At 35.3% G+C, this 21697-nt stretch overlaps 4 protein-coding genes across 7 annotated transcripts; 2 read left to right on the forward strand and 2 right to left on the reverse strand.

Moving 5' to 3' along the window:
- Window positions 1–22: 22 nt before the first annotated feature.
- LOC108970490 (calcineurin B homologous protein 1) lies at window positions 23–1701 on the forward strand. Its single transcript, XM_018935921.1, has 3 exons — window positions 23–199; window positions 828–1091; window positions 1157–1701. Exons 1-3 carry the CDS (start codon window positions 133–135, stop codon window positions 1393–1395), a joined length of 570 nt encoding a protein of 189 aa, XP_018791466.1. The 5' UTR covers window positions 23–132; the 3' UTR covers window positions 1396–1701.
- A 202-nt stretch (window positions 1702–1903) lies between these two features.
- LOC108970489 (protein transport protein Sec23A) lies at window positions 1904–5319 on the reverse strand. 2 transcript variants are annotated; one of them, XM_018935919.1, is made up of 6 exons: window positions 4899–5319; window positions 3561–4819; window positions 3338–3491; window positions 2725–3273; window positions 2473–2493; window positions 1904–2225 (listed from the first exon to the last, which is right to left on the reverse strand). In XM_018935919.1, the coding sequence occupies exons 1-6, from the start codon at window positions 5175–5177 to the stop codon at window positions 2136–2138; spliced, it is 2352 nt and encodes a 783-aa protein (XP_018791464.1). In that variant the 5' UTR covers window positions 5178–5319; the 3' UTR covers window positions 1904–2135. The 2 variants fall into 2 exon arrangements, with proteins under 2 accessions (XP_018791464.1, XP_018791465.1); XM_018935920.1 differs by lacking the exon at window positions 2473–2493 and having other exon boundaries at window positions 4899–5318.
- A 636-nt stretch (window positions 5320–5955) lies between these two features.
- LOC108970474 (metastasis-associated protein MTA1) lies at window positions 5956–15499 on the forward strand. 3 transcript variants are annotated; one of them, XM_018935879.1, is made up of 13 exons: window positions 5956–6146; window positions 7904–8065; window positions 11732–11839; window positions 12281–12510; window positions 12635–12955; window positions 13022–13210; window positions 13315–13590; window positions 13655–13854; window positions 13920–14170; window positions 14237–14785; window positions 14893–15020; window positions 15087–15202; window positions 15270–15499. In XM_018935879.1, exons 1-13 carry the CDS (start codon window positions 6119–6121, stop codon window positions 15436–15438), a joined length of 2727 nt encoding a protein of 908 aa, XP_018791424.1. In that variant the 5' UTR covers window positions 5956–6118; the 3' UTR covers window positions 15439–15499. The 3 variants fall into 3 exon arrangements, with proteins under 3 accessions (XP_018791424.1, XP_018791425.1, XP_018791426.1); XM_018935880.1 differs by lacking the exon at window positions 11732–11839; XM_018935881.1 differs by lacking the exon at window positions 11732–11839 and having other exon boundaries at window positions 12284–12510.
- Window positions 15500–19867: 4368 nt separating this feature from the next.
- On the reverse strand, window positions 19868–21498 carry LOC108970388 (3-oxoacyl-[acyl-carrier-protein] synthase, mitochondrial). Its single transcript, XM_018935725.1, has one exon. It carries the CDS (start codon window positions 21399–21401, stop codon window positions 20043–20045), a length of 1359 nt encoding a protein of 452 aa, XP_018791270.1. The 5' UTR covers window positions 21402–21498; the 3' UTR covers window positions 19868–20042.
- Window positions 21499–21697: the final 199 nt, after the last annotated feature.

The raw sequence follows: 21697 nt of genomic DNA on the forward strand, positions 1-21697 counted from the left end.
AAATATATCATACGTTCTCTGGTAGAAACGACAGTACTTGCAAAGTTGCTGTCAATTTTTATTATTATTTCATTGCAACTTAAAGTGAAGGTACTTTCAACATATTCAAATTAGTTTTGGAACTTTTTCAAAATGGGTAATAAATCTTCATTGTTACTTCGTCCGGAGGAAATCGGTCAAATTCAAGAAGAAACGGGATGTAAGTATTAAACATACACACATAACGTGTAAAAGTCCAAGTCCTTGTAAATTATGTGTTCTTATGTTTTGTGATCATTAATATGTAGAAATAAAATATTACGGAATAAAATGTATAATTTATAGTTGCTTTTGGTCGCATTATGTATCATAGCATATGTTTATATTTGGTAGACTCTAATACTTTTGGAATTCTTCCTGCTTCACTTTCTATATCATGTGATGTAAACAAATTTGTATATAATTTACAATTTACAAAAAAAAAAAACAGGTTGACGTCACGTCGTTTTGTATAGTATTGTTCACTTACTAATACAATATTATTTTCGGCATATTTTCTTAAGAAATTTACGAGGTAATGCGAAGCAATTATAACTGATAAGTGGTGGCAATTATCATAGTTGGGTGATAAACAATACACTTTCTTAGCACTAATATCGAGAATACACAGTACATTACTCCTATATACATGAGTTAAACGGAGTTGGATCAAAAATTCCATAAATCAAGATTAGATAAAACTAATTGACCATAATAAAACAAATTATTGAAATTATACGAATTTATGTTTAAAAATTAATTAACTTATTTCAATACTTAATAATTAAAAAAATACTTTTTGTTTACAGTCACACCTAATCAAATTGAACGACTATACTCCCGCTTTACTTCACTGGATCGCGGAGATTGCGGCACGTTATCTCGTGAAGACTTCTTGCGGATTCCTGAGTTAGCAATTAACCCCCTATGTGAGCGCATCGTACATGCTTTCTTCGAAGATAGTACGGATGATCGTGTAAATTTCCGGCAATTTATGAATGTTCTGGCGCATTTCCGACCAATTAACTCCAAAAAGGAAAATGGCTTAAACAGTCGCGAAGAAAAGCTAAAGTGTAATTATAAACTAACAAACATCAATTGTTATGTAGAGAATAATTCCAATTTTATTTACTTTTAGTTGCATTCAAAATGTACGACTTGGATGATGACGGTGTTATCAGTCGAGATGAGCTATTGAGCATTCTTCACATGATGGTCGGTGCAAATATAAGCCAAGACCAGCTAATAAGTATAGCTGAACGCACTATTTTAGAAGCTGATTTATGTTGTCAAGGAAAAATTTCCTTTGAGGACTTTTGTAAAGCCCTGGAGCGCACTGACGTGGAACAGAAAATGTCAATTCGATTTCTCAATTGAATGGGTGATTCCTCAGTTGGTATTAAAACCTTGTCAGACAAGCAATTTTTGCTCCCTTTAGTGTGGAATTGTTAAGCTAAAATGTCTTACACATATATTTTTCATAAATATTGACTTTTACACATGATTTCCTATAAAATAATTAATTTCATTTGAGTGGTTCACATTTGTTAATTAGAAAAGGTTTATTAGGAAATTACCATAAAAAATATGAAGTTGGCATTTATTTCTTGTATGTACATAAAAGCAATCAATTAAAATTATATTCAGTTAAACCAATAAAATAGTATTGTTTATAATAGAGTATGTAATACATATGTCTTTTCATATTCTTGTCTGCAAATCAGATCGATATCCAGTTCGCCTATAACAGAGGCATGGCTAAATTGACTCTGCTTGTCTTGATAACTATTTATCTATATAATTTCCAAGGTCTCCACTTGTTATTGTAGCGCCAGAAACTTGATTTACCCGAAAAAATAGTTTTTGGCCCAAGTTTTTGAATTAATTTATTTTTTATTTAATTTAATATTTATTTATATATGCATACAATTCAATTTGACATTACGTTATTTTAGAGTTCTAATAACTACAATATAATCGTAATTCAATTTTGTCAATTTTATCGAAAAATGCCGGTAGAATCACTTAATTATACATAAAACGGTTCTCCAGCACCTCCACCAGAGCGTCTTAAATCTGCAGTACCATAAACTAATACGTATCCAACATTTTTCAATTCATGTTGTTGATGAAACTGCCAATTTTTTCAGATGCTCCATGAATAGTTGTAGCGATACATCATCTGTCAAAACCGGTGCTCCACCATCCTGTATGAAATAGTGTTTTAATAAACAAATATTACGTGACAATGATATTGTAAATAACAAAATTAAAAATATAGTTAAATAGAAGCTACAGGGTAAGGAAGCAAAGCAAAGAATTTTAGGAGCACATAAATAAAAGCACCATTAAGCATCGCACCACACCGCGTACCATAAAATAAATTTTCTCTATTTTTATATTTTTGGTTGTTAATAAACTAAATATGTCAATACTATAGAAAAGTATAAATACCGTAGACTGGCCAATTGGTGGCTACGTTTTTTGCAGTTTTGCAAATCATACAATCCATTGAACAATGACAATTATTTAAGAGACGCGAACGAGCAAACGCAAAAAAATAATTAAAAAAACAAAAGTTAAATAAAATATTAAAACAGCAACAAAAATTAAAGACAATGCGTATAAACTTTCGTGTAACATAAAAGAAACGCATCACAAAATTTTCCTACATATGTATATGCTTATTCAATTCAAAAGACTCACCTGTCCATACGCGTACATATTGTTATGCGTTTGGGAAGGATTTACTTTAGATAACAAGAAACGTGCTTGTGAGCCGCCATGCTCGGTGTCGATGTAACGCGGCATCGGAAAACGTGTCTGTAAAATCTCTTGAGCATCGTCTACAGGCGCTTGCAGTAGCTGTTTGAAATTCTCATACTCTGGCATATCTTGGTATTTGAGCGCACGCCATTGTGCGATGGTTTCACCGTGGTATATTAGAATTTGGAAAAATGTGTCCATTAATAAAATACGATCGGGTTGAATAGACGATGTATCGAGGAGGACTGGTTCTGGAGGACCATTAAACGAATAGCTGTAAAGAATTGGCTGTATCATAATTAGCGACTGTGTAAGGTCCTCGCGCATCAGCATGTGCCGGTAGAATGTGGTCTCGTCTGGTGAGTTGTTGAAGACTTGCAGGAATTGTGAACGGCGAAGATGGTACATGAATTGCGGGAAAAGGCTGAAATTCTGGGCCAAACGGAAACTGTTCGGATCATCCTTGCTGTACTCACCGAATTTCTGACACTACATGAAAAATAATCATAATAAGTTAACGCTAAGCATTGAGTGATTTCATATTAAAATTTACCAAGCGAATAAGTTGCCGATCGACCCAACGCAATATATCGGGACCTTCATCTGTTTCAGCGCGATAAACAACCATGCGTGCCATAATGACAGCTGCAGCTTCTTGATCAAAGCCAGCACTTATATATGGTAAATTGGTTGTTGCATCTGCCCAGCTAAATTTTAAATTACAAATCGATTTAGATATATATAAATATTTTAATATTAAACTGCAATTGTATTACTTTCTGGCCAACGTGGTTACACGTATACGGCGCTGTCCATTTGCATGCTGATATTGAGTTATAAATTGAATACAGCCACGTCCACCTTGCGGCATTGGCGCCGCATGCTGGTTAACCACCTCAAAGAAAAATGCCATTGTTGAGCTGGGATTCACTGTACACATCTTCCATTGCACCGTGTTACCCATGCCGATCTCCACATCAGACACCGACGAGTTCTTCACATTCAGCGACACACACGAACCGATGCCGCCCGAGATTTTCAGCTCGCGCGAGCACTTCACCTCCAGTGTGCCATTGAATGCCATTTTCAAATCACCGCGTGCATCACGAGCAAACACCCGTTGAAATGTTTGTTTAAAAAGCGATGAATTGAATGAATCTCCTAAAACCATATGTCCGCCTGTTGAATTACAACACTGTTTCATTTCCATTAGACCGCACTGATCAAGTGCACAAGAATAAATATCGATACAATGTCCATTGGTAGCGGCCCTTAGAGCTAACGCATCATAATGTTTGATAGCTTTTTTCATGTAGCGCGCATTATCTTTCTGTATGTCGTGATGTGAACGAATAGGATGTTTGAGTTCATCGTCAACTACTTGGCCGGGACCTTGGGAACAAGGTCCACCAACAAAGCTCATAATGCGAGCACCAGTATTTGGATAAGTACACTCAAGTAGGCCAACTGCAATAGACAGTGCAGCGCCCGTTGAACGTAAATACCGCTTGCCCTGAGGTACTGGCCAAGGGTCGCGCTGTAATTCACTCAACAAATCACCCAATGCACTGTCACATTTACTTATGGGCTGGAGGAAACGATTTGCTGGAGGCGCAGCTGCTGCAGCGGGACGTTGTTGACCAGGACCTGCCATTTGTTGGCCAGGTTGCCCAGGAGCCGCACTTGTTGATCTACCAATACCCAACATATCTTGAACTTGTTTTGCAGTAAGGTCTTTAGTGCCACGAAAGACGTAGCTCTTCGAACATCCCTCTGCTCCCAATTCATGTACCTGAATCATTTTTCCGAAGGTTATGAGGCCGACCAGAGCATTTGGAGGTAACAAGCTTAGAGACATTTGCAAAGAATCTTTTAAAGCATCCAACTCTTCTTCATCCATACAGGTATCAACAAGAAATATGAAAACCGGTGGCATGCATGGGGCACGGGTAATTGTATATTCAATTGTACTGAAGCCAGGAATTAATTCAGCAGGCTGATGTTGTTCCGAAATAGCTGCATATTGAGGTGGGAACTTAAGAAAATATATAGTGAGATTTCTTAATGCCACCGAGTAAAAGAAATACTTTTATTTGTAGGTATTTTCTACTTACAGGATTTCGTTGGAAACAAAAATTGCACACCCATAACTTAGCACGATAATCGACTTGACATAGGGGATTGAGTATTGCACGACAATTGGCACGGGTACACAAAACTGGTTCATATTGTATAGGCGGCAAGTCAGGACGTTCTTTCAATGGTTGGTAAAGACAGGCAAGTGGCACAACTAGACGACCTGCGTCTATGCGGCTTGATGGCCAGACATTCCAAGTTAAACGGACTCCGTCACGATCTTCATTCTGTTGAATAAATTCTTCGTAGGTCGTCATCTTGGTAGGGTGTGGTTTATTCCAATATCCTTTTATAATACACCCTGCGATTAACTTAGATTTATTTTCTAAATTTTTTTCCACGTCCACGTCACAGCAAACGAGATGCCACCTAACACTTTGACAAACAGCAATGTTGTCAACTCTAAACGTTTTACCTTTAGTTTTTCTTTGGGGGAAATCATATGTCAATCAAGTGTATCAAAAACATTTAGGCCGTTTTCTTAATGTCTGGTTAGAAAATATCTATTAGCAAACCTTTGGTTTAAAAAAGGTTCTTTACCGAAAGGAGTCTTGTTGAGTTAACAAACTTTACTGAAAGACGGCTGCTACCCAACTTTGAGAAAATTGCCCTTAAACTGTAAAACAAAATATAATAAAGCAAATAAAATATATAATAAGTTATAGTAATAAATATTGTGTTACTCAAAAGTAATTGGTATAAATTTTAAATATTGATACAATGAATTTTAAACTGAGTTTTAAACTCTTCTCACAATCGCAAAAAAATAAATTATGTTTTATACATAAAATTGGTTTTGTAAAGCTAAAAACTGATTTTTAATTTTAATTAGAAATGTTTTCTGACAACACATGTAGCCAATTCATGATCCGCAGAAATTTGAACATATTTCACCTTAGATGTCGCCACAATTTGCTGATGCCAGAGAACGTATATTTATAAACGTTCTCTGATGCTTAATGAATTGTCCAGAAGAGGACGAAGTGGCAAAATTCCACCACGAAACTTTTTTGACATTTGACGTTTTGTGTTTTCTAAGATGGCGACGAAAAAAACGCGTCTTTTGTGAATGTAATCACAACAAATTAAAATTAACGCGATTAAATGTGAAAAAAATTGCATGAAAATAGTGAAAAACCATAATTAAAAAAGTGCTAAACACTTTGTGTGTGAAATAGTGTGCAAAAATTAAGTGAAAATGGCCACAAATATGTATCGGGTTGGAGGTAAAAATTTTCCATTTTCTCTTCTGCGTTTTGTACTATATTCGTGTCTTTCGGCGCTGGCGCTTTTGCCGCTGTCGTCGCCGCCGCATTTGCTGCTGCTGCTGTTGCTGTCGTTACTGCCGCAATTGCTGGTGCCGTTGCTGCTGCTATGGTGCACTGCGTGTGCTATGGCCTATGGTGGTATCGCAGCTATCAAAGCTATTGCAATTGCTGTCACGTCGCAGCGTATGTTTCGTCTGCGTCGTCCAAAACTGCATTTTGCACTTATGGCTTGCACTTGTATTCTGTATATAAGATTAAATAAGAAAGTGCAAGAAAATGGAATATTAAAAGTTGTGTCAACTGTGATAAAAATTTAATCTAGCTGAGTCCATGTATAAGCTTCGACCAACTGTCGATAATTTTTGAATAAGACGTCCTAAATGATTAGACAATTAATTTGAAATATGTTTTGCAGATTAGAATTAAATTTCATTTACTGAATCTGCCCTAAATTGACTATTCGTTACTTATTCCAAAAGATTTTGATACTCCTTTATATTATAAATTTTTATAATGCATAAATTATTGATGTAAATTAATAGTATACATAAAAGTGCTTTGAGTCGCTTGTTCAATTGCTACCGATCTTATCATTACGTGCATTGCAACATAGATAAATAGAGAAAGTTTATTAGGTATATATGTACATACATACATACATTCGTACTTATGTAGATATTTACAATTGTAAGAGTAAATTTGATATTATTAATTACAAACGAATAGAAACGAAGTTTTAAACTTCATAAGCCGTTTAAAGCAATGAAGGATTTAACCTGTACACATGTTCATACAAATATAAGTAGGTATACACATGGGTATGTGTTTTATACGACAGAAAAAGTAAAAGAAACAGGTTTCCATTTCTAAACATATACGAAGTCTTCCAAAAAACTTAAATACACCAAATGAACGATGGCAAACAAATTATTTAAAAATTCGTGTGTATGTGTATGGTAATTGCATTTTATTCTGAGATGTCTGAACTTTGTTCTAAAACGGTTACAATGCTTTCCTGAAGATCTATACTTCGGATCACATTAGTCGATTGGTTAGTATGCTGGTTTATGCCGCGTTTCTCTTGATGTCATTATGCCATGTGGCATCTGTGCATGTGTATACGATTTTCCTACATTTACTCATACATATAACTAGAGTTACGTGTAGTAATAAGCACAGCAGGAAGACTAATTTATATTTTCCCACTTGGTTAGTGTCTAGTCTATATATGCAACTATTGTGAGTTTCTGCTTTCGTTATACTCTTAGGGTTTCTGTTTTTACGTGAACTCTGCATTAATAATTATATTCACCGGTGAGCATTGGTGAAGATCGAATATGTTTATGTTTGGCAGGTGGGTTAATAGAATATTTAGCAGATAGACATAGTTCTTTCAGACGCTACATTGAATAGATATATGTACATAGTTAAATTGGTTCAGTAGACTATGCACATACAACAGCGATCGCTGTAGCTGAGCAACTTTTCTGTGTATTTATTTCTCCAATATGACTTCTTATATACATACATACATATATGTTCATACATGCATTGCCATTTTTTCGACGCTATCAGCAGCAGCTACGGCCTGACGTTTGCTTTGCTATGCGTTCTACTACATTATGTTCACAATTCTAGGCGTTTTAAAAATTATAATATTAGGGGATTGTGAGATAAAACTCTATATACATATAGATATATGTTTTGTGTTTCAGATTATGTCTATGTCGAGACAAATCCGAATAGCCCATTTTTAATACGTCGTATAGAAGAGTTAAATAAAAACCAATCCGGAAATGTAGAAGCCAAAGTTATGTGCTTTTATAGAAGGCGCGATCTGCCGAATCCACTGGTGCAACTGGCCGATAAACATCAGCGTAAGTCAATTCACATTATTATTTTCTCTTTGTTTTGTCACCTATGTGCACTAATTTTATTTTTTTAATCATTTGTATAAAATAATTACTTATTTACACTACACATTACTACTTTATTCTTACGCAGATCTGTATTTATTGGTTATCCAATGGGGTGGGGTTTAAAAAAACTGATCATATCGATGTAAAGAAAGTATGCGGTGTTAACCGTGTTAAAGTTTTTTATATTATTATTTTTTTATATTTGGGTTCTCACAACGTGTCATAAAGCATCGTAAAATAATAAATTTTATGCTAGTGTAAAAAATTTGTTGTTGGATTGCATACTAAAATGAGTTTACGCAAATACAACTCTGAACGCTATGTTTTCGGATCGTTATAACTTAATTCTTTATGAGACTATATGATACCCCTAATAATAGTCCATATTATTACATGTTTAAGAACACATATTTCTATTGAATTAGGAAATCAAATAAAAATTGTCACATTTTTTTTAATAAACTTTCCATTATTTGTAAGTTTTCCTTAAACTAATTTCATAAAAAATTAATGAAAACATAAATATAATTCATGCCGGCATGGACTGGTAATTTAGATCATTACGCATAAATGCATATCCATATAAGGTCGGCCATTCGTCATCACACAGTTATGTGCATTAATGTTTTGCAAACCAGAAACTGGTGGTATCGTCTACGATAGCCAGCGTATTACCAAGAGCGAATAACCGGCAACAGTTTTAACAACAACAAAAACAACAAGTTGAATATATAAGGCCAGCAACAGTGTTTTAAATATTCGCATCTGTATCGATGCCTAATACACAAGACAGGAGATCTCAGCTAACCAGCCCAGGCAAACAGTCACTCAGTCAGCCAGTCAACCATCCGAAACTACAGTGTATAGCAGAGCTGCGAGTAACATACAAAAACAAGTGCAATAACGACAACGGCAGCAAGTAGTAGCCATCACAGCTGCAGAGGCTGGGACTGAGACCGAAACTAATGCTAAAAACGAGGGTTGAGAGCTCTTCACCACTTGCATTTATACGTAATTATGCACATACATACATACATAACTTCAAAAATGTTTGCATATATTTGCTTCGCGCAACTCCGTCTAAACTACCTGCTCCTAGTACCTAGATACCGTTAGGCACTAAATAGAATAATGCTCGGGAATCGGTAGGGGCAAGTGGTGGTCTGCGTTTGTTGGCCAAAGGTGGGCGGGTGCAAATGTGTATTGAATGCTGCTACATGCAAATATACAATATACCAACATTTGTACGAAATATTGCATATATCTACTTATATGTGTGTATATACCTATACCTATGGTAAATGCGTGCGTCAATGGCTAGGTGTGTGCTATCAGTTGGTCGATTTTCAAATGTGGGTAGGCGGTATGAGAAAATCAGGCTGAAGTCTGCATCAGCTCCTTCACTCTTCACACATATGTACATTTCTATGTATATTAAGAATGTGTGCGTAACTAAATTCTGGCAACAATAACAACAGAGAACACAAAACACCGACTACACGTTGTCCACTCCAACCACCCCCAGCTCATACGAGTGTGCGCTAACCATACCACCATGTTCACACACCTAAACACATTTACAATTTTAATGTTTCATAGCCTGCCTGTGCACGTCTCGAATATAGAATATCGCGGGACCTAATATATCCACCTGGTACGCACCGCATTCGCATGTCAAAATTTTCACAAGCACATCCAATGTATTATATTCAAATTAAATATTAATAAAATAAATTACAAGAAAGCATAATTGTTAATGCTGATAACCATAACTATTTGGATTTGTTATCAGTGCAGTATTCTTATTAGACTGCCGGAAGTTTTAACTCTAAACTAATCAAAGTTCACAACAACTCCCAATGACGCACATACATACATATATATATACATATCTCGTGCGTCTTCCTAACCTTACGACCGCAATACATGCACACGAGCATATATTTTTCTTTTCAATCGTTCGCCTGTGCAAAAATGCGGCACACCAGGCCTCGAACGTCCGCGTGAGGGGGTGGCAAATACCACAAAAAGCGTTTTGGCCACCAACTCAGTGGTACAGTGCACAGTGCTCTACACAGTATGTGGCGGCTCCATCGCATTTGGTTGTGTGTGTGTGCCTCCTTTCAACCCACCATTACCCATTCGCACTATGATAACCGACAATTCCAGACAACTTTGCTGTACGAAATGCCACTCTCCCTCAGTTCATAATAACATTTTCTTTCCACCCCATTCAATTTAAAGCCATTGCATCATATTGCGCTTCCTCTTTTTTCGGCTGTCGTTCGTACACTCGTAGGTTCTGTTGGTGGTAATCCATTTCCGTTCTACATCTTCATATTTGTTTGTTTGTATATTCAGCTTTCAAAGTTATATACATATTATATACAAATATTTATGTACATATTTATTGAGTATATCTTTAAGAATTTATATATGATTAGTAATTATAAGCTTACAGTATATGTTTTAAGTTTAAATAATTAATTAAATTTTACTATCCTGATACGATTTTCTGTCATATAATTTCCTTCTTTTATATTATGTTGTTGTTGTTGTAACGGCAGAGTTGTACTTTATATTTTCAAATATATTTCTTTTATATTATATAATTGCTCGCCTACTCCTTGGCTTGATAGAGTTTTTCCACCCATTTTTCATAGAGACGTATATTCATAATAATTTTTAGAAAAAGTTTTTCTACCTTGATCGTCGTATATTAAGTTTGCCACTAAGTTTGTGAGAGCACGAAAGAAGTATCGGAGACCCTATCAGCATGCTGAGCAAAGTCTTAGCCAAACCCGTCGCGAAATAGTCCCAAAATTTTTGAAATATCGGTCTGAAATTTTGCGCACGTCCATTTTGACCCACGGATTCGCTTATTGTCCGTAATCGTCGATATCGGACCACAACAGCATATAGTTGTCATGCATACCAAATGATCAAATGCATGTCCTTGTAAGGAAAACTTGTTTATTAGACGAGGTACCTTCTGGCCACAGTTGCCAAACAAAATGACCGTTCATATACATGCGATACATTTTTTTAAATTTAGTCTTGATGAAGTGGGGCACTTATTTGTTCAAGGCAACTGCAAAATCTCCGAAGACGTTTTTCAGATCCGATTACTATAGCATATACATAGCTGTCATGCTTGTATGAAAATCTTTTTCATTTGACAAGATATCTTCATGAAATTTGGCATTAATTATTATCTAAGGCAATAACTCAATATCCAAAGATATTGTTCAGATCTGACCTATAGTCTGTAAAAGGTATATAGAGGCTAAGTTTACGTTTATCTTGATTTTTTTTAATTACAAGTACAGAAAAAATTAGACTTTTTACAATTATAGCAAGAATCTTCCTTTTGCCATCGCCGTTATGTAGATTAAAGAAGAAGAATAACTCTCTTTAAATCTATGATATTCATTTTTTTTATTCAACTTTTATTATTTTTACATTTCTCTTGATTTTCATTGTATACAAGTAGTTAAAATTTGAAATTAAAATAATATACACAATAGTATCTATGTATATACATATGTATACTCTATTACCTTGCACATAAAATCTTTTATGAAATTTTCACTAAATCCACATACTTATCCTCATCGAACATAGTGGCGACCGCTGAAGACTCCCCACTGGCTACGAAGCTGAAGAAAACATGGCTTAGAACACCAGTAGGCGAAGAGCAAGCCGCACAAGCCGTATTAGATCCTTCGATAGGTACCGATTAAAATCAATCACTCAACATCATTGTAGTGCATTATAGAATTTGTAACCAAAGTATCAAGCTACTATAAAAATGCTGAAATACATTATGTTTGTATGTATGGATTATATTTTTAAGTTTCGTAGATAAATTTGCGGATCTTTCTTTGTATCTTAGATTAAATTAGAGTCTCTCATATTGGTACTTTTTCGACATGCTGTGGTTGTGCTATGTTTTCGGTTAAGTCTTGATTTTGATAAGCTTCTTCTACTGATTGGATAGTTGTACTTTATATTTTCAAATATGTTTAGAATTTAATATTTTTTGATCATTATTTTCTTGTGTATCTAAAAAACACTATTTGAATGTACATTTGTATGTATGTGACTTGTATAGATAAACACGTAATTTGAACACACTGAACTGACCTTTCTTCTGTTACTTTATCTTTATAGCAGCGTTGGATGAGGGACTGAATAGTCCTATACACCATGGCCCTGGTGGTGGTGGGGCTAACTCGGAAAAGGGTGAATCACTTACGGCCAAACAACGCTATCAGATCAAACATCGTGAATTGTTCTTGTCACGCCAAGTCGAGGCACTGCCCGCCACACAGATACGTGGCAAATGTTCGGTTACACTGCTGAACGAGACGGAGTCCCTGCAAAGCTATCTCAGTAAAGACGTGAGTCGTAAATTTCGCATCGTACGCTAGCTACTTTTTAGACTTGGCATTACTTCAACATTTCCTCTGAATGAATTTTACTCGAACATTAAATGATTTTATTTTCCTGATTATTTGCAAATAGGACACATTCTTCTATTGCTTGGTTTTCGATCCTAACCAGAAGACGCTACTCGCCGACAAAGGCGAAATTCGTGTAGGCAGTCGCTATCAAAGCGAAATACCTGCAAAGCTTAAAGATGTTACGAGTGATGAGCGCAAGTTAGAGGATCTCGAAACATTGGTGTGGACGCCACAGCATAGCCTAAACGATCGTAAAATCGATCAGTTTTTGGTGGTGTCGCGTTCGATAGGAACATTCGCACGCGCTCTAGACTGTAGCAGTTCGGTGAAGCAGCCGTCATTGCATATGTCGGCCGCAGCAGCCAGTCGTGACATAACACTGGTACATATTTTTCATATTTTATGTATTTCACATTTAATTGTTTGATTCAAACTTTTTGTTAAACAGTTTCATGCCATGGATACGCTGCATAAGCACAAATACTCTATCGAAGAGGCAATGTGTTCGTTAGTTCCTTCCACTGGGCCAGTACTCTGCCGTGACGAAATTGAAGATTGGAGTGCCTCGGAGGCCAATTTATTCGAAGAGGCTTTGGACAAATATGGCAAAGATTTTAATGACATTCGACAGGACTTTGTAAGTATCCAACAGATTAATATCTTTTGTATGGATTTGCTTAGCAGAAATTATTTAATAATAATTCGATGTATATTGACATAGTCTCTCTCATTTATTTTCAGCTTCCTTGGAAAACTCTTAAACAGATAATTGAATACTATTACATGTGGAAGACTACCGACCGTTATGTGCAACAGAAACGCGTGAAGGCCGTAGAAGCGGAGCTTAAGCTGAAACAAGTGTACGTCCCGCAATATAATCAAGTGAATAAGAGCGGAAGTGGCAGTGTCTCAATAAAAGGAGGTGCCAATATATATAACGGTACAACAAATGGTGGTGCAGATCTTTCCAACAATGGCAAACCATGTGAATCTTGCTCAACTGTTAAATCCTCACAGGTAGCAAATATCTATTTACAATTTAAATTGAAATATATGAAAAATAAGCATAATTTATTATTAGTGGTATCCATGGACTGGCAGTGGCCACGGCAACAGTCGTCTTTGTCAAAATTGTTTTGACTATTTTAAAAAGTATGGTGGCTTGAAAAATGCCGGCAAACACGAAATCGATCACGAGCCCAAAAAGAAAGTAGCGCCAGTCGTTGTGGAAGTGATTGATACCGAGAAAGTGAGCGATTTGTCTAATCGCCAAATGCACAAGTAAACATTAAAATTTGTTATTTAAAGGCCATATTTAGTATGACTACTTTCACATTTCCTTTTAGATGCCCTATGGTTAATTGTGATAAAGAATTCAAATTAAAAACTCATTTAGCGCGTCACTTCGATCAGGCGCATGGCATCGCTCTTATGTCGGGTTCACCACGCCCCATTATGAAAACTCGCACCGCCTTCTATCTGCACACGAACGCAATGACGCGTCTGGCACGCGTTCTTTGTCGAAACTACATAAAACCCAAAAAGGCAGCGCGTCAAACATCGTTTGCGATTAATACACAGCTGGTGAAACAAGAATGTGAGTTTGCCTATAATCGCTGAGAGTGTGTTATATGTTAAAGTATAATTTTTTATTTTTATATAGTTACAAATCGAATAAATGACAAAACCGCAGCCGATATAAAGAAAATTTTATTGATGAAAAGAAAAAAGCGTGAACGTGGCAGTGTTACTAAAATTGCAAATCGTTTGGGCTGCCCCGGCATTGGACCGCATGAATGGTTAGTGTTGACACCAAAGGATAAAATACCAAAACCCGATGTGGTCTCATTTCCCAAACCGCCAAAGGCCGCCGATGGCAGTTTATTGTATGATCGTGTGCCCAACAAGGTTTTAGAGCTCGACAAAGATTTAACCATTATACCCGCTCCAACGCCGGTAGTTACAGCTCCAATAGCTGTTGCAGTATTACCTGCGGTAGTACCTGCAATTTCGCCTGCGACAGTGCCAGTTACAAAGGTGGCAACGGTCAATGCGGGGACACCAGCACCCAAGATGGCACCAGAGCGTTCAAGAGCAGTTAAAGATTTGCCCCCAGCTGCGGCATCGAATAGTAGCGGTGGATCAGCAGCAGCGCGACGTACTGATTGTTGGCGTAAGCGTGGTCGCGATCGGAACGAGGAAGCTGCGGATGGTAATAAATCTGGTTTGTGTAACGGAAAATTACACTACCGAACACATGATGATCCACACAAGAGTGTTTTCATGTTAATAATCTATTTTTAAATTTCATTATTATAGGCATGCTTTATCCAGTATATCCCCCCACCAAGCGCCCGAATAAAGATCCCATGCCTTCGCATCGTCCAAGCAATGAGCAATTTGCCGCAATGATGGCTGCGGCGGGTCATACCTTAACGAGACATCATGTAAATAATATACATCTTTATTTCTTAGTTGGTTTTAAAGTTTTTATTGTTGTTGTTCTTTTACAGCTCAACGGCAAACCGAAACTAGCACAAATGGGACGCACCGGTAATGGGCGTAAGCAGGTTATAAGTTGGGTAGACGCACCAGATGATTATTATTTCAGAGCCACGGAAAGCAGCAAGTAAGTATAGCATGATTTGATTGAGGATTTGTTGGTAATTGGTTGTAATGTAATTCGAAAATCATAGAAAATGGCGCAAAACACTTTCACCTGCCGATCTTCGACGAGTTGCACGCAAACCTTGGCGAGAACTACCAATCAAAGCACACCAAATTGCACAGATGGCACATGTTGTAGCGACACCAGCTGTGACGGTGAGCAGACAAATCGAACCGCAAGTTGTAATACTCGACTGACCGTCGTCAGTGACAGCAATAAAAACAAGCACAACAACAACTGACGTAGTAACAATAACCGCAGTAACAGCTACTGAAACAGCTACAACAGCAACAACAACGTCATTAAGCCGCAATGAGATATTTCTGCAGCAGCAGCAGCAGCAACAGCAGCAAATACAAAAGCAACAGGTACAACTACAACCACAAAGCAAAACAACACCACCACAACGTACCCCACCTCCTTTTCCGTACACGATGGATGCGTTGCTTAATTAAATATTTGTGTGATTTAAGCTTCTAATCATACATGGACGACCCCTCTATGCTATATCTATATAGATCTATGTGCGCGTGAGAAAAGGTAGAGCAAAACGATCAACGTGTAGCTTATGCAACAATATACGCTTGCGTAGGTTGTATTGGTGATAGCGTGTGTATATAAGGAAAAAGCAATCGAATTGTTCGACTAATGATAAGGCGAAAATAGTCTGATTGGTGAGAAGTAGTTGACAACGTCGACAAGAAAGTTATGGACAACGATACAGTTACATACATATTTATAACATTAATAGTGTGTAATTAAAACTATAAAATGAAAATGCAAAACAAAAAAATATATATTTAGAAAATTATCACATAAGCTAAATCATCAGAACATATATATTTTAGCATGGCATGCATGTATTGAATATGTGTGTTGATACGTTACATACGTGTATACAGAATGTGGCTAAATCTCAGTATAAAATTAAAACCTTAACTACACCACAGCTGTAGTTATAAAATTATTTAGGAAAACAAAATTTCCATATTCCAATTTGTATCAATATTCTAATTGCCTATGTTGTCATTTGCCTTCTCATATGTTGCTGCTTAAAATAGTCTGTATTCTCAAACGTATGCCTTTGATTTACATCTGCTTTTAGTTTAAGTATTTTATTTTGCATGAAGTAAAAATTCCTTCACAAGTTTTGTTTCACTCATTCTACTTAGTTTAATAAGTGTTCAATGTTCATTTCATGTTATGCTATAGAGCTTACTGTATAACTGCGAACTGTGAAACTACAAGTGTCACGGAAAAATTTAAATTTTTTATTTAAAAAATTTTTAATAGAAATAATCGGAAATGGTGAATTGTTTACCACAGCTAAAATTTATGTCATAGATTATATGTATGTACCATTCGGCAATTATAAAAAAATAAACAAAAACAAAAATTTTAATTTTATCTCATATACATAAATATGTCAAAAACCACCATATTTTCGATAATTCGCATAAAATGTATGTCAATTAAATATTCTCAACAATTTGCTTATGTGTCGGTAGTCTTCGTATTACACATCGTGCTGCATTAGCTTAACTGATCGCAATATCTTGTTACAGACAGTTTTCAAGCTTTAATTGTTGTATACATTTTCATGCGTAGCAGACAAACATGTTTAAACACATTCTTATTTTAAATTCTATTTTTTTTTTGGCCATGCGTTACTTGACATTCTAATTAAGTTTTGACTTTTTGCTTTTATGTGATTTTTGTGTTGTAAAAAGCGCTGAACTGAATGAAGTTAGTTTACATGGATATAACACAGTAATACACGGAGCCAAATCACGACAAAAACAACTTAAATTAACATATTATGCCACTCCATCACACAACCTAACTATTTAATGCGATTGACCGAAAATACGTACTTTAAGGCGATTTAACCAATTCAATATACTGCTAAACCAGAGGCGGTTAAATGCCTTAAGCCTCAAAATTGTTAATTAAACTTTTTGAAAACAAAAAAAAAATCTAAATTAAACTAAAAGTGTTGAGAATTATAAAATGAAATCGCATAAAAAACTCAAACTAAACACATGAAACTAAAATACGAAGCAGAGTGAACCACTGTTTCGGAAAAATAAAATATTTTTTTCTTCCATCATATCTCAAGGTTGAGGCGTTTTTGTTTGCTTAGGCTTTAACATGAACTTCATATTAGCAAAAAGCTTAAGTAGAAAAGAGCATTTCAAGGAGCGGCATTGCAAATTTCATTTAGAATTTTATACAACAAAAATAAAAAAAAATAATATGAATATGAAAAAACTAAAAATCTAAAAATAAAATACATATATACATATTTATGTAGTCGTATTTGTAATTCGTAGTTTGCATATATATGCATAATATATGTAAATATATATAACATATATATTTTACTATAAAAATTTACTTTACAATAAAATTAACAAGAACAGTTAGCGCAAATGTTGCGCTAGGGAATGATGTGAAGAAACGCCGAAAAATGTTTAGTGTAGTTCGAAACTTAAAGTAATATATATTTCTAAGTGTAAGCATTTTTTAATGAATTAATTAACGGTTTAATTATTATAATAATAATAAAAGTAATAATATATATATATTATGTCATTAAGCGTGTAAAAACTTTAATTGATTTATTGGAAAATTGCAGAGAAACCCCCCAATAAATTGTAATCATAGGGCAGTGAAGGTAGCAATAGCCATATATACGAGATTGTGTTGGAAAATCGTCTCTTCAAATATGTACATATGGACATGTATGTATGTACATATATTAGGGCTCTTAAAATTATTCGAGTAACCTGAAGGCCGAGTATTCGGCTTGTAACCGTTCGTATGAATAGTAGTCGATTATTCGCAATGTTACGACTATTCGAATAGTTGCTCTTCTGCCAGTATTTAAATAAACAAAAATTTTTTGAAATCCAAGCAGCCTTTAATTTTTGCTAGTTTTAAATTTGTGAAAATGCCTTTGTGTGCGTGAAAACATTTGTAGCAGTTGAACGCTTCTATTCAAATAGTCGAAAATCTAGTATTATTATTCGAATAATGTCCTATCCGGTTAGTCGATTAGTCGAATATCAAGAGCTCTAATGTATATATAACAACCAAAAATAACGGTATATACGAATATTTTTATATTTCGTCCTATATCAGGGACTTCGTTCATAAAAAATTTCGTTGCACTTATTTATCCATCTTATGTCAAAAAACGAAAAGAAAACTTCATACATCAAAAGCAACAGTCGGGTTTTCATAACCGAAATTGATAACGGTTTAAATCAGTCTAGGAATAATGCTATTGCTTAACATTACTTGTGGAATGTTTTATCAACAAAAGCGTTATTATTGAACACTTTGTTTTAGCGTATTAAAAACAATTATGAAAATGCGATTATCCAAAGGAACATCTATTTAAAGGTCAATCATCTCCAATTATTACTTCTTGCTGTCATTCAATTATTTGAGTGCAAAGCTACACGATTTCAAGAAAAGTTTGTACATTTGAGATAAATAAGAAATATGGGGTTTTGCTGATTGGTTTTGTACAATAAAATAAGATCAAGAAGTTATTTCTCTTTTAGTAGCAAATAATATTACAATATTATTTTTTTAACTTCTAAGCCAATAACGTGATTTTTTGACATGATATTGATTACTATTTATTCCTTATTTGGGTTTTTGCGAATATTTTTTAGAACAATTTCGACTTCAATAACGGGTAGTGCAATAGCTCATTAGAACTATAACTTTTAGCTAACGGATCTTGAAAAAATTCTGTGTAAAAGATAAGCCAACACAATAAAGTGATATTGTTGTAGTGGGAATTCATATTAAGATATAATAATATTGGTCAAGATATGAAAGTTATGCAGTTTTGAGTTTAAGTTATATATAATGGCAATAAACATAAATAATATCCACACCTACATACATACATATATTTAGTTACGCAGAAAAATTTATTTAATATAGTTAATTTTGCTAGAGTTTAGGTGCCACTGTATTCGAGATCATTAAAAAAGAACGTAAATTTATAATTTTTGGCATTTGTTATACATTTGATGTGCGAGTTGTTTTGTACATTGCCGACCCATAATTATGTATGTACATAAGTATACAAACATGCACCTGTAATTACACACTATTGTTACAATAGACTGCAGAAAACATCCCACTTAGAACTACAACACTCGCTGTTGATTGAAAAATACAACAAGATAATTACATTTTGATACAATATATATATGTATGTATGTTTTTGGTAGGCTTTTATTCCTTTCGCTGAAAAACACAATCTATCTAATGCACAGCCATAAACATGGAGAAGAAAGCCTATTATGCATATAAAAGTGTTCTTTCCAATTGGCACACATGAATCGATTACTATAACTAATTAAGCTAAGATAAAATGAGTAAACATAAACAATTGAAGTATCGAGAAACAAGTTTCAAAGTAATAATTTATATAATTTAAACAAAAGGAGGAGAATTGCGACGTAAAATAAATAATATATACATATATATATAAAATATATACACATCTTTAATTATTTTACTTCACCGCAAACAAACACACATGTACATATTTTTACTGAAGTTTTCCAAATAAATTGTAAGTGAAAGTTTTCCTAAAAAAGTATTGTAGCTTTATTAACATGATTCAAACAATTTTTTACAAGAGTTAATTCTTATTTCAAATATTAATAATAATTAAGTTATTATTTTTTAAAATTTTATGCCTATAAATATTTTCTGTAGAAGTAGCTTTTATTATACAGAAGTGAGTAAAATTTTAAATGCATTATTCGATTTATTCACGATATTCTCCAATACAAAGAGACGCATTTGTTCCACCGAAACCAAATGAATTCTTAAGGGCTATGCGCGACACCTCAGCGCTATTGCACCATTGCTCTGATTTATTTTTCACTATTGACACTTTGATGTCTTCATCCAAGTTCTCAATATTAATAGAAGGCGGTAGTTTGTTGTCCACACATGCCTGCACAACAAAGACAGTCTCTAAATTTCCTGATGCGCCAAGCAAATGACCATGTGCACCTTTTGTTGATGACACACGCACTTGCGATACATGTTCACCGAAAACTCTTTCTATAGCATGTGCTTCAATGCGGTCACCTGTTGGTGTGGATGTGGCGTGTGCATTGACATATGTTATATCCCTAGGCAGGATTCTTGCATCCGTTATAGCACGTTGCATTGCTAATGTAGCACCAGTGCCATCTTCACTAGGTGATGTAATATGGTAAGCATCGCCCGACAAGCCATAACCTAGTAGTTCAGCCAATATTGGTGCACCACGCTTACGGGCATATTCTAATTCTTCGAGTACGAGCATAGCTGCACCTTCACCCATTACAAAACCATCACGTTTTTTATCAAATGGACGCGATGACGTCGAAGGTGTATCATTATGTGTTGTACTAAGAGCACGTAAGCGGCAAAATCCAGCTATAGCAAGCGGATCTATGCAAGCTTCACCACTTCCTGCCAATATTATATCAGCATCTCCGTTGCGTATGAAGCGTAATGCATCACCAATTGCATGCGCTCCTGTTGCGCATGCCGTCGAAACTGAGTGATTTGGACCACGCAAACCATATCGCATACTTATATGCCCACATGCCATATTGGGAAGAAGACGAGGCACAAAAAATGGACTCACACGATTATAACCACGTTGCAGCTGTTGCCAAGCTCCATATACTTCTGTCAGATCAAACATACCCATGCCAACGCAGACACCAAAGCGTTCACGTTGTTCTGCTGTTAATTCTTTAGGTTGTAGTTTGGCACTAGATAGCGCCTCTTCAGATGCAATTATTGCAAATTGTGTTGCCGTGCTCATTATTTTTAAATCGCTTTTTCCAAAATACTTTTCGGTCGGCAACTGGTCTCGTAGAACTTGAGCTGCCACTTGACATGGTAAACCTTTGAATTGGTCACTTAGCTTTGAGATGGCAGATTCACCAGATAATATCCGTGACCAAGCTTCCGACACATTATGCGCTAGAGGGCTAACTGTGCCAGTGCCGGTTATCACAACTCGCCTACGGGATGGTTGATTAGTCACAGTGGAGTAAAAACGATGTTCTCTAGGAAACCGTAAGTTTATCATTCTTTGTGCGACGCCACTGGTTCTGGTCATTTTTGTAGATTCTATGTCTCTTTAATTTCTTCGCCCCTATCTGTTATCAAAAAAATGTCGTTACGCCATAATAGCCGGTAAACATACATCGTCAAACAGCTGGACACAAATCAGGGGTTCCCAAAGTAAATTTGTTAATCAATTTCTCCAGTGGCTTTCAAAGGTTTTCTAATTTTCAGTGTTGAAGCATTAACTATTTCGTCACTTTTTTGGTAATGTACACATACTAGCTTACAAACACATTTGTGCATTGAAATAAAATACATCATAACATTTGTTAATTTTTAAAATTAATT

Source organism: Bactrocera latifrons, unplaced genomic scaffold (assembly GCF_001853355.1).
Source record: "Bactrocera latifrons isolate USDA-ARS-PBARC rearing strain unplaced genomic scaffold, ASM185335v1 scaffold_3, whole genome shotgun sequence".
Classification (NCBI taxonomy): domain Eukaryota; kingdom Metazoa; phylum Arthropoda; class Insecta; order Diptera; family Tephritidae; genus Bactrocera; species Bactrocera latifrons.

Excerpts from the sequence above, each read along its gene's own strand:
- LOC108970490 (XM_018935921.1), top strand. The coding sequence starts at position 133 with ATGGGTAATAAATCTTCATTGTTACTTCGTCCGGAGGAAATCGGTCAA. Across the intron at positions 200-827 it reads AATTCAAGAAGAAACGGGAT|TCACACCTAATCAAATTGAA; the intron begins GTAAGTATTAAA and ends TTTTGTTTACAG. Across the intron at positions 1,092-1,156 it reads TCGCGAAGAAAAGCTAAAGT|TTGCATTCAAAATGTACGAC; the intron begins GTAATTATAAAC and ends ATTTACTTTTAG.
- LOC108970489 (XM_018935919.1), bottom strand. The coding sequence starts at position 5,177 with ATGACGACCTACGAAGAATTTATTCAACAGAATGAAGATCGTGACGGA. Across the intron at positions 3,492-3,560 it reads GTAACCACGTTGGCCAGAAA|CTGGGCAGATGCAACAACCA; the intron begins GTAATACAATTG and ends TTTAAAATTTAG. Across the intron at positions 2,226-2,472 it reads CACCAATTGGCCAGTCTACG|GATGGTGGAGCACCGGTTTT; the intron begins GTATTTATACTT and ends TATTTCATACAG.
- LOC108970474 (XM_018935879.1), top strand. The coding sequence starts at position 6,119 with ATGGCCACAAATATGTATCGGGTTGGAG. Across the intron at positions 13,211-13,314 it reads ATGACATTCGACAGGACTTT|CTTCCTTGGAAAACTCTTAA; the intron begins GTAAGTATCCAA and ends ATTTATTTTCAG. Across the intron at positions 14,786-14,892 it reads GAACGAGGAAGCTGCGGATG|GCATGCTTTATCCAGTATAT; the intron begins GTAATAAATCTG and ends TCATTATTATAG.
- LOC108970388 (XM_018935725.1), bottom strand. The coding sequence starts at position 21,401 with ATGACCAGAACCAGTGGCGTCGCACAAAGAATGATAAACTTACGGTTT.